This window comes from Homalodisca vitripennis, chromosome X (genome assembly GCF_021130785.1).
Source record: "Homalodisca vitripennis isolate AUS2020 chromosome X, UT_GWSS_2.1, whole genome shotgun sequence".
In the NCBI taxonomy this organism is placed as follows: Eukaryota; Metazoa; Arthropoda; class Insecta; order Hemiptera; family Cicadellidae; genus Homalodisca; species Homalodisca vitripennis.
The window spans coordinates 26,115,628-26,128,190 of record NC_060215.1 but is presented as its reverse complement, the minus strand read 5'-3'; the positions used below and the strand labels follow the sequence as shown (position 1 = coordinate 26,128,190).

The following is a 12,563-nucleotide window of genomic DNA, read 5'->3' as shown; positions in this document are numbered from 1 at the left end:
AGATAATACTTCAGTACATGATGATAATCAAATATGTATAATAATGATGTATTCAAATGAATTTAAAACAATTTTTGGCATTAAAACCAACTGTTAAAAAATGTAATTTACTTTAAAAACGTTTTTCTATTAAAAACTGCAAACATTTCAGAACAAAAAGACAAAATCAAAATTAGCATTAGCATAATGAGTACAATTCCCTCGTCTGGATTGTAAGTTAACTTGTTATTTGAACTACCATTCAAATGGAAAACTCAAGGAGGAAAATATTGAAATTTACATATAAAAGCCTAGGACAATCACCAAATTATTTTCAATTATCAATTATACGAGGATCATTCAATAAGTAACACACATTAATACACTCTATAACAGCTGAATTGATCCGTATGAAACTTTCAGGACATAAAGTTGGCAACCTTGCGAAAACATCTGATCAGTTGTTCAACCATATTTTGTAAGTTTACTCAACTAACAATGATGAGTCCGCTCAAGAATTGCACAGTGGAATAACGTGCCACACGGATCCATCATTATAAGCTAGTCAAAATGGCAGAGCCTTGAGTGGAAGCTACGACTTATCCCACTCGCAAAAAATTCAAGACCCAGCTATCTGCCGGTAAAGTCATTCTTGCAGTATCTGGGATTTTCAGGAGCCAATTTAGTCTGATTTTATTGAAGTCCAAAGACAAACAAACAGTCAGCACTTCAGTGACTTGCTGGAAAACAAGATAAGTCTTGCCACTCGAACAGAACGCCACAGGCTCTTGACTGAAGGTGTGATTTTCCTTCATGACAACGCCCATTCACATACGGTACAGCTGACGAAAGAAAAACTTCAGAAACTGAGGTGAGAGATCCTCGCCCCATCAGACTTAAAGGGGATCCCTTAAAGAGAGTTTATGAGGGATACATTTCCAATCTAATGAAGAGGTAAACAATCAAGTGTTCAAGACCAATCCAAAGAATTTTACGCCAAGGGCATTTACACCGAAGCAGGTAGATGGGACAAGTGTAGAAGTGTTAGATAGGGACTATGTTAAAAAGTAACCAAAGTTTTTTACTGATTGAATAAACAGTTTTTCAACAGTATGTAATTTGTCTTGTTACTTATTGGATTACCCTCATAAGTGAACGCAATAGGCATAATACACGAAAGGTCTGACAGAATATACTTGGGTCTAGCAGGGTGGAGAAATGCAGCTGGTGATTGACTTGATATCCAGGATTCTGACATAAGATCAGTCAATAGCAGCTGTTCTATTTCCAGAAGAGTTATAAAGGATTTGCGATGTAAAATAAAGACCTTTTCATAAAACTGTGGTAAATGAAATATTTTCATGAGAGAAGACCAACAGAAAAACTCTTTCTGATCCTATTTTAAATAAGAAACATTTTTCTTCTATGTAAGAACAAATGCATAAATTAAGGATGTTAAGTTTTACATACATAAAAAATTAACTTTGGCCTTCTGATACTCAAACTCGAAATTTTAAAGTTATGTATTCTACAAATGAGACAAATTTGTACATGTTCTTACATAGGTAGCACAAAAAGGGTTTCAAGTATTTAGGTTAAATTTTCAAGAAATATTTACAAAACTATACATAGTTTTGCAGTATACTACACATGCAGCATCTTTGATCAAATATCTTCCACTTTTATTAAAAGATTGATTGGTCACAGTAGAACTAATTATCTTATATGAGCATGAAAAATTAAATGCAGTAGAAAATATCCTAAACCCTTGTACTGCCAGAATTTCACCCAGAAACCCTTGGCCACTGTGCAATTCTTGAGCGGACTCATCATTGTTAGTTGAGTAAACTTACAAAATATGGTTGAACAACTGATCAGATGTATTCGCAAGGTTGCCAACTTTATGTCCTGAAAGTTTCATACGGATCAATTCAGCTGTTATAGAGTGTATTAATGTGTGTTACTTATTGAATGATCCTCGTATAATTGATAATTGAAAATAATTTGGTGATTGTCCTAGGCTTTTATATTAAATTTCAATATTTTCCTCCTTGAGTTTTCCATTTGAATGGTAGTTTAAATAACAAGTTAACTTGCAATCCAGACGAGGGAATTGTACTCATTATGCTAATGCTAATTTTGATTTTGTCTTTTTGTTCTGAAATGTTTGCAGTTTTTTAATAGAAAAAACGTTTTTAAAGTAAATTACATTTTTTAACAGTTGGTTTTAATGCCAAAAATTGTTTTAAATTGAAAATAATTTGGTGATTGTCCTAGGCTTTTATATTAAATTTCAATATTTTCCTCCTTGAGTTTTCCATTTGAATGGTAGTTCAAATAACAAGTTAACTTGCAATCCAGACGAGGGAATTGTACTCATTATGCTAATGCTAATTTTGATTTTGTCTTTTTGTTCTGAAATGTTTGCAGTTTTTAATAGAAAAACGTTTTTAAAGTAAATTACATTTTTTAACAGTTGGTTTTAATGCCAAAAATTGTTTTAAATTCATTTGAATACATCATTATTATACATATTTGATTATCATCATGTACTGAAGTATTATCTAACACAAAAATGATAGGTACCCTCAGGGATGTATTTTATTACAGTGTGCCAAAACTGCTAAGGACCTTAATGAAAAACCAGATGCTTGCAATAAAAAGTGCACTCTAAATTCAAAAAGGGTTTTGTGTTAGTTTATACAACTTTAATTTTTTAGCACGCGACAAGCATTTTTTTGTTATTTAAAACCACCAATGTATATATGATTAAAATTTACAGTTTAATATAAATTACCATAAGCCAAAGGTTTTTTTATGAAAATCTTAATCTTTTTTAATCATAAATAGTTAAATCGGCATTCTACAATAACAACATATAATGATGCATTTTTATTTTATCTGACTGAACCAAATTTTTAAACTTAAATTTTAAATTGGATAAAAAAAATAAAACATATATATATATATATACATACACATACATATATATGTATGTATGTGTGTGTGTATGTATGTGTGTACATATGTATGTATAAATATGTATATATATATACAGGGTGAGTTTTTTAAAGTGATCCAATAGCTAACTTTTTAATTACACGACTTAGCACCACACTTTAAATTTGGAACTTGCTCAATTTTAAGTTTCACTCAGGGATACACTTTCAAATTTTTTGAAGATGGCCGCCATTTTCCAATATGGCGGTCAACTTTAAAATCTCTTATGGAACACCCTGTATTTTATGTTGTTTTTAGATTCTACTCAACAAAATAATACATTTTTGCTTTTGAGAGTTTTTCAATATCTCTAATGGTTCAGGAGCTACGTGGACTGGAAGTTTTCATAATTTTTGCCAATATGGCGGCCAACTTTAAAATATTTTATGGAACACCCTGTATTTTATGTTGTTTTTATATTCTACACTAAAAAATAAGACATTTTTGCATTTTAGAGTTTTTCTATATCTCTAATGGTTCAGGAGCTACGTGGACTGCAAGTTTTCGGATTTTTTCGGACTGATGATAAAAACTTGCAAGTGTATCCCTGAGTGAAACTTAAAATTGAGCAAGTTCCAAATTTAAAGTGTGGTGCTAAGTCGTGTAATTAAAAAGTTAGCTATTGGATCACTTTAAAAAACTCACCCTGTATATATATACATATATATATATATTTTTTTATTGTTTTTTTTTTATTTTTTTATATATTTTTGTAGTGTTTGGATTGCACTTATTAATTTGTTATTTAGTAGTGCATATAGTTTTTTTTTTTATTCTGGTATTTGTTGAAAACTTTTAGTGCAAGAATGATATGTTTTTGAAAATAATTGTACTTATAGTAACAAATTTAGCATTTTGTGTACTATTTGTGGTTTTTACAATATATTTAATTTTTCTTCAAGAGAACCGGGATACTATTATATATTTTCTGAAACTAGATAAAATGAAGAATAAATTGGCTATCTCAAATTCTAATATTTATTATATTATCACACTTTAACAGGTATTATATTCCACCATTTAAAAAAAATGTAATATAGTAATAATGTTTTTTGGGATCCTTTATACAAAATGTTTTTATCCCACAGTTACCTCCACATACCCCTAACAAAAATGTATTACACATGTAGGTTTATAGTTTGCAAATATTTTACTATGAATATGAAAAATAAACTTTTAAATTCTGCCATCTCCCAAGTCTTGCCGCCCTATGCCTAAATACAGGCCTGCATATACTATATTATTTTATTGCAGTATAGAAAAAATATATACAAGTAGAACAGTATTAAAGAGCAAGTTGAAATTTATAAGTAATCTTAACAAAAACTATCAAACTTTACACACTGAAGTATAAAAAAATATGGATTTTCATTAACATAAGTTTTTAATTTTTTTTTTCTTACCACTAACCCTATTTGCCCTATTTTACTCCATATTTAACAAAATATCCAAAATACATTACCATTTTTAAATTAAGAGTTTAAAAGTTAAGTACACTAATTGACTATTGGCCGAGTTGACAGCCGGATGGCTGCTTAGTAACCAAATGTCAAATCGAACAGCTAATTAGTCTAAATTGGCTACAAACTCCATCCGTAACACCCTGTCAATATAGACTAGTAAGCGAGTAATTCGGCAGCTCAATAACATATCTGAGTTTACACTAACAGAAAACTAGGCACATAACTCTGCCAAATTACTCGTTTTACTCACACATGTAAATAAGGCTCATCTGAAAAACGATTAAAACACTATTACTAATGTATTCAAGTATCGTGCAATAAAAATACAATTCATAGATTTGAATAGGTAATTGTTTTATAGAACTAACTATCATGCAGCTGACGATGCTGTAAATAAAGTAACTGTTAACAACAAATTTACAGCAACAATTCAAACAATCAAATTGATAATGACAAATTTTCATAACAATTATTTAAAACCGTTGATGCTATCACCAACAATAAATAGTCAACAATATACAGGATTAATACACATGCCACAGCCAAGGTCTACACAGAACAGAATGCTAAGTAGTTTCCAAAACCAGAAAAAGATAAGGTCTAAGTTCAGACGTAAGCTGATGACTCCTACCAGCATACAGAGCAAATGGATATTTATTGTACACCACATGTGTGTTGTACCTGTCTTTGCATTGAACACAACAGAAACATTATTTTGAAGTAGGAAGGGGAGCCAAAATTAAATTAAATGATATATTACGATAATTATGGATGCGCTTTTAGATTGTTTCTCTGTACATGTTATATTTAATATTTTACGAGCTTAAAGACACATATTAAAAATAACTGCTTAAAAGATTCATTTAAAATTGGCCTGTTTAGAGTTAAATTAAAACATTCATCAAATTTTTATGAATACATATAAACTAATTATAAAATACCCTAACAGACTAATCTGCACACCGATGCATTAAATAAGTTCATAATTTTAATGTAGAAAAAGAATTTACGAGTACTACATAATACAAATGATCTTTTAATGTGATTCAAATCTTTCCCTTTAAAGCTAAAACAAAATTTAACAAATAATCTTCATCATATCATGTACCACGTCAAATTCTTTATAATTATTTATTGTTAAACATTAAACAAAAATAAATACCCTTCCCGATATGTTCTTTCTCTTACTGCATCTCAACTCCAATAGATATTTCAAAGTAGTAAGGATAACTTACTGGGAAAGATTTAGAGCATCTAATCCTTAAACGATTGAAAATAGATTGCATTGCACTGAAACCTAAAAAACATTGTTCTGCAATTTTAGAACTTTACAAAAATATGAAAGACAGAAAATCATTATTAAAGAATAAAGTTGAAAAATGAAGAAGTGTACTAACTTGAATTATTGTTAGCAAAAATACTTCAAAAATAATAGTTTAATATACAAGTATTCAACTCTTAGGTTTAAACAAAAATGATTAAACAATTCTACTCCACTCAATCTACATAGACTGAATTTGTTTCATTTTGGCTCATCTGTATACACATTACTATACTACGAACAGGAATGGTAAGGTACACACCATCAAGTGGAAATAAAAAAGACCAGTAAAAAATTAGCTTTTCAAAGGGGATTAAAAATCAAACCAGAAAAAAAATCACCTTGCCGAGTTACAGGGCTGGGAGTGGGCATTCTGTGACCGGCTGGTGAGTAGGGGCCCACCGAACCTAGACAAACAGATAGATTCACCATTCGAGTCCAGGTCGTACAGGTACTGCCACAGTACACCTCTTCCAATTGCTACATTTTCAGTGCTAAATAAGAAAAACCTTGGAACTTGAAAAACACAAATCGTAAGGGAATTAAACAAAAATGTGTGCAGACAACTTGTTATCGGATCAAGCCAATAATATTTCTGCATTAAATCCTATAGTAAGAAAGTCCTAACGAATCTGTTAGTAAACTTCAGGGTCCATCCACTGAGTGAGTAGTTCGTTTTATAATCACGTGCTATTTTTCCTCTAATTACAAAAATTTCCTTTATCAAGGTTTTGAATATTGATGAGATACGTCTTGAATTCCTGTTAAAAGATACTAATAAGGATTTATACAACTGTGTAATCGGAGACTTAAACTACGGAGATACCAGCTGTTGGGTTCTCAGTTTGAACGTACAGAATGGATTAAATTATAAGATAGGCCTAATAAATGTTATAATTAGAAGTAAAACTCAAAATTTTGTTTATGAAAAGTGGCTCTATAACATTTCAGGAGAAAATAACTGCAAGTAGAATCTATACACATCTTAAATGTGAGCAAAGTCAAAGTAAAAAATTCTTTATTACAGAAATTCTTTTAGCAGTAAGTGAACTGTATATAATTTTAAGCTTTAATGAGAAAAAACGATAATACTAAGAAGATTGCACATCTGATGGACAATCTGATAGAAATGGACACTATTTAACCATTTCAGTGCCATCCATTTTTATTAAGTGTACACAAAAGTGCTATACTCTTTTTTTAGTTTTGCTACGTGTTAGTAAAATAGCTGTTGTTTTTCTTTATTTGACTAATAAGAAACCCTAATTGTAATCCTGTCAAAAAATCTAAATAAAAAATAACTAAGAATATTTTCAATCAAAATTTGGAGGTTTTTGTAATTTTTATGGTGCAAAATTATACTTTAAGTCAAAATCTTGCAAATTTCAAAATCGTATACTTGTTTATTTCATTTACACTAACTTTTTGGAAACAACCCCCTTTAACGGAGTTCAAATTTATTAAGAAACATATCAAGTACTTTTTAAATGTTCAACTTCCAGAACAGAAAAATTCTCATAAAGCTAACTATAAAATACACAATTATTGTCAACAATGTAACTAATAACAACCTCATAATCGTCGATATGACTCTCATCAACACTATATATTGTGTTTTCATGTAAGAACCATCTAGAATGATCTATAATAGTAGGATGAAACATAATTTAATAAATATTGACAATAAATCACCTGAAAGTAAACAAAATGCAAAAATTAATTGCCTTAAAAAATAGTTGATCTTTTGAAAAATCCTGAAAATATTTATAGTATGAAACATATATTTTACCAAGTTAAAAATTTAGAATATGCGTTAGTTTCAAGGCAACCTACGTATATTTATACATTAAGAATTATTTTAATTTTTTCTGCATTCTATTTTGTAAAAGTGTTTCAAATTTCAAAACAATTCAATAACAAATATTAAAGTTCTTAGTATTTTTACTAACAAACATGCAACACATATATATGACACATCAATAGTGAAGACAATTAAAACAAAGTAAAAAAAAGTCTGTGGTTTTTTATATATTTAGGATGAACTATATAGAATAAATAACTCATCTAAAAATGCCCAACACTACTATTTACATTATGTACAAAAAAAAAAAAACAAAACAAAAGTGTACAAAGTTACACAATGTATACAATGCCAGTATAACTATTATTGTTGTTTTACACCTGTTTATAAATATATTCAATACAAACAAACAAGAAACTGCATTTGTGTGGTTGTTGTAAGTGGTGAATTTTTTACCATTCAGTCAGGGTTCAGTGACACATTACCCGATATGGTAGTGGAAAACTAATAATAATGAGCTGACGATATGGCAATCTTCGTTCCAGAGCGGAAAAATACTGTATGCACTGTTGTGATATCGCCGGTTGGTCTTCCACACTATTCTACTTTACCGGCGATATCAAAATGGCTGCTCCTAAAAGGGTTAAGGAAGGGCAAGCCAGCTAAAGCAAAAAGACCTTGAAGTTTACCCAAAAGAATGATGTTAAACATTTTTAAGAAATTATATATGGTCATAGAATTATGGGATATTTTCTCACTTTAAAGATATAATTAGTATGCGCCCCAAAAATTTTAAGTTTTTAATGTAACTTGTATAACTTTTAAAAATATTTAAACATAAAAGACTAAACATTTAGTTTTTTCCAAACAATAAATAAAACAATCAAAAACTAAAAGCATTTGGATGTGTATTAATTTTATCTCAACAATGACATAGGTCTTCAGACAGCTTAACATTTAAAACTGATATTACGTTGCTAAAATCAAGATGGCCGCAAGTACTGTTGACTCTTGATAAAATAAATATATAATACAAAAATCAAAAACGATCACAAATATTTTTTTGGCTTAAAAAATGAGTAGTTTAAAATACTTTTCCACAAAGCTCTGTACATCCCTTCTTACACGGTTTAGTGAGTTTGCAGCAGAGCCATTCCTTCTGACTCAGTGAAAAATCTGGTTGGAAGACTTGCAGCCTATTATTTATACAACACAGCAGTAAACTCTCCTCACAATCACAGTGAATCTTTCTCCCTTCTATGCTAATCAGCTATTGTTCATTTCTTTCACATTATCTCTTTAATGTGTTAAATCTTATCAACAGTATACCTAAATCTGCATTCCCAAAATAGATAGGTTCAACTTCGACCAGCATTTTATACTGATTGTTATTTTTACATTTAAAATATTAATTATTTTAAAATTTAATAATTATGAGTACAGTGGAGTCTCGCTAATCCGAACACGTGTAATCCGAACGTCGGTTAATCCGAACAGGTCAAGGAGGAATTATTTATAACGATAATGAACAGTTATAGGGACTAATAGCTTAAAAAATGAAAATGGGTGCATCATTTCGTACATAAACAAATAAAACTTTAATTAAATAGACATACAGTATTTTATTAAGACAAATTGTGTACGGTACAGTGCATAAATAATGAAGTTAAATACAGTACCAAATTGAAACTTATAGGTTAAGTATGAGTTATATTACTGTATTAAGAAGTGAAATCAAACAAAAATTGGACGTACAGTACTGATATTATTATTGAGTATAATATTAATTGTTAAAAGACATAAATTCAGTTATTGTCTTCTGTCGCATTGAAGAGAGTTTATTGGATGACTCACATTGCTTAACAATAGAACTCTCACACTAAATACGGTAAATGTGCTTAGTATTCGCAAACACGTTTATTTGTACAGCCCAAAACTACTGGAGCAAGGGACTCTTACCGAGAAATTTTTAGAGAGAAAACTCCAGAAATACAGTGACCAAACTAAATTGGCTCCATTCAAAGAACTTTTTTAGCTAAAGCAGATTCTGGAAGAAGATTGAAGAAAGGACCACTTTCTTACTGTAACTCCTTGTACCATTTGCTCATAATACCTTAACTGGGCCTGAATTATCCACCAGAGAAGCCAAGTGAAGAACTGAATTGTTGCAATGTGAGGAAAAAATCAAATCAGGTCAACTAGTTAATTTTTTAGTGCTTCGAGAGGAGGTCAGTAAAGCATCACAAAAAACATACAAGTTCCATGACATTCATCATTCCCAAATTGAAGAAAATACCAAAAACTTGAGGTCTTGCAACAGTCACTTTTATCAAAACATCTCATGATCCAAACCAAAAACTGAAGTGTGTTACATCAGAATATAAGAGGGCTTGGCAAAGAAAGTTGACAGTTAAATCACTTTATAAACTTTTATCTCACCATCCCTATTGATTCTTACTGACACGGATTTAAATCCACCGAAATATCTTAGCAACACACGAATCCCTGGGATATACTCTGCTTGACTGACTACAGTAGAGACAGCCACAAACTTGGAGGCAGTTGCCATATTCACCAAAGATTCAGAGAGTATCAAGGCATAAGCGCTATCGACATCTCTCAATTGTGCACACATTTACATGTGAAGCAGCCATGGCGAAATTATAAACAAAAAAACAAGTCTCTAATTCTAAGGAATGTTCCGTTCCCCTAGAGGACAAGTTGAGGCAGCTATATACAAATCATGGCAATATTCTAGAAGCAACACACCACTAAAGAGAGGCCATTACTTTTAATGGGTGATGTAAACATGACAGATCAAGGACTCAGCAGGGGAAATAAAATACTCGAAAATGAAACTCTCCTCCCACATAATATAGAAGTGTTTCCTTACCAGCCAACCCGCATTACTAACAGCTACGGCTACTTCAATTGATATGATATTGCACCAATATTCAAGAGAATCATATTGAATTTAAAGTTTTTGAAAGCTGGCATGTCAGACCACACTGGAAGTTGTAAAAATTGACACTGAACCAAAAAGAAACAAAAACGCAAATTAAACATACAGAAGAAACTTTTGCAACAAAAACCTGGACTCCTTAAAAGACCTCTTAATCAAAAAGAGAAATGGCAAGTCGTTCACCGGATTAAACGGCCAGATCAAGCATACACAGATTTTATCAACCAGTAATGAAGAGCTCTTGATGGCATGCCCTTTGAAAAAATCAAGATCAAAAGGGAGAACTAACCCTAGATTATTTTGTGATCAACTTGCTGCTCGTACAGATCTGCATTCCTTTCGGCTATGCACCATGTACCAAACAGTGGTGATCAAAAAGTTAAACGAATTGATGGTCCAAGAAAATGAAGGTATTATGATTTGAGGCTTTGGGCAATAAAACGCGAGTGCAACCTCTCAACATATCAACCCAAGCACAAAATAAACCAAGAGCTATATGGCAAGTAATTACTGCAGAGAGCACAGCAAAAGTCATCGAGATCACAAACTTGTAATCCTGCTAGACGCGTAACAAGAAAGGATCCATTGAAACATAGCCCAATGAGTTTAACAAATATCTTCTCTCAAATAGCTGGAGAAACCTTTAAAACAGAGACCTCCACATAATATACATGACTAGTACTCACGACCCTCTATCAACCACTCCTCCCCTTTTAGATTTAGACATGTTTCTTCCATAGATGTCAAAGATGCAATAGCTTCTTGAAGCCCAAGCTCTCTTTTTGGGATTGGACGAGGGTTTGGAGCGACAGTTAGCCTTTTGGGTCGGTACCAGCAAAAATGTTAAGACTGCGCTCAAACAACTTGCCGTTTCCTATTGCAAAGCATAATCAATTAATTCTCCTTTGCTTACAGCCTATTTCCAATGCTCTTAAAAGTCTCAATAATCTACCCTCTACATAAAAAGGGTTACTCACTGAATAAAAAACTTTCGGCCTATATCACTGATCTCACCTTTTTCTAAAATCATGAGATAGATGTCTTAACCAATACTATTCCTATCTTAACCATGAACAATCTTTGAGCGAAGATCAACATGGGTTCCTGAAAGGAAAATCCACTTGCTAGTGCTCTCACAAGTTTTATTGAATTCGTTTCAGTGATCAGTTGGACGCACCGCAAAACTTGTCTCCAGCGATCGCTTCTTGACCACAGCAGGCTTTTGATTGTGTTCTGGGTCTATGAACAAATATTAAAAAACTTGAAGTTGTAGGAGTAAAAAGACAAAGAAAAATGCATGGTTTGCCAGTCTACCTCAAGGGCGCACACAGATAGTTGAAGTCCAAAAAAAATGTTAAAAGGATACAAAGTTATTATGTAAGGTCTAACCCCCAGCCAGTTACAAGAGGAGTCCCGCAACAAGGAGGATCCGTTCCATGGGCCCAGTTTTATTTATCTTGTTTTGTGAATGATTGCCAGATATCATAAAAACTAACAGTAACTCAAAATGTGTAATGTATGCTGACGACACTAAACAGTCCTTCTGAATAATGACAGTGCACAAGGCTTTTCCCAGGACTCTCCCTATCCCATTTGAAAAAGTAAATTAACTACACCAACCATAATGATCTGGTGTTAAATGACTTCATAGACATTTACATTAACTTCAGTCGACTTGCCAGAGGCCAGCATTGAAACTTACGGTGTTACGTCAGAGAAAGAAACAAACTTATTAAGGTGTGACACTTGATGACGGCCCTCACATGGACTAGCCACATAGATAGCCTCTGCAGAATACTTAGTTCCGGAGTCTATGTAATCAAGAGAATACCACTGGGTCAGGTGGATTGATAGCTGCAAAATCGCCTAACTATTCGATGATGGAATCACATATCCGCTATGGCCCATAACGGTCTGGGGGGGGGACTTCAGAGGCAACCCTAAATCGGGATTCTGTTACTACAGAGATAAGCCACATTCGTGCCTTGGCCAACTTGCAACCACTGGACAGGCTGTAGGGAGGCATTTGAATCTCTA

The 12,563-nt window shown here is 32.1% G+C and overlaps 1 protein-coding gene across 5 annotated transcripts in view; it reads right to left on the bottom strand.

Annotated features, from left to right (window-relative positions):
* LOC124368811 (single-stranded DNA-binding protein 3-like) overlaps nt 1-12,563 on the bottom strand; it is a 99,684-nt gene that overhangs the window by 23,244 nt on the left and 63,877 nt on the right. For 3 of the 5 annotated variants that reach the window (XM_046826209.1, XM_046826211.1, XM_046826210.1), the window contains one exon: nt 6,105-6,170. The exons of the other annotated variants lie outside the window; for them this stretch is intronic. In XM_046826209.1, the coding sequence (XP_046682165.1) occupies nt 6,105-6,170 (66 nt within the window). The remainder of the gene's footprint in view (nt 1-6,104; nt 6,171-12,563) is intronic. 5 annotated transcript variants of the gene reach the window in all.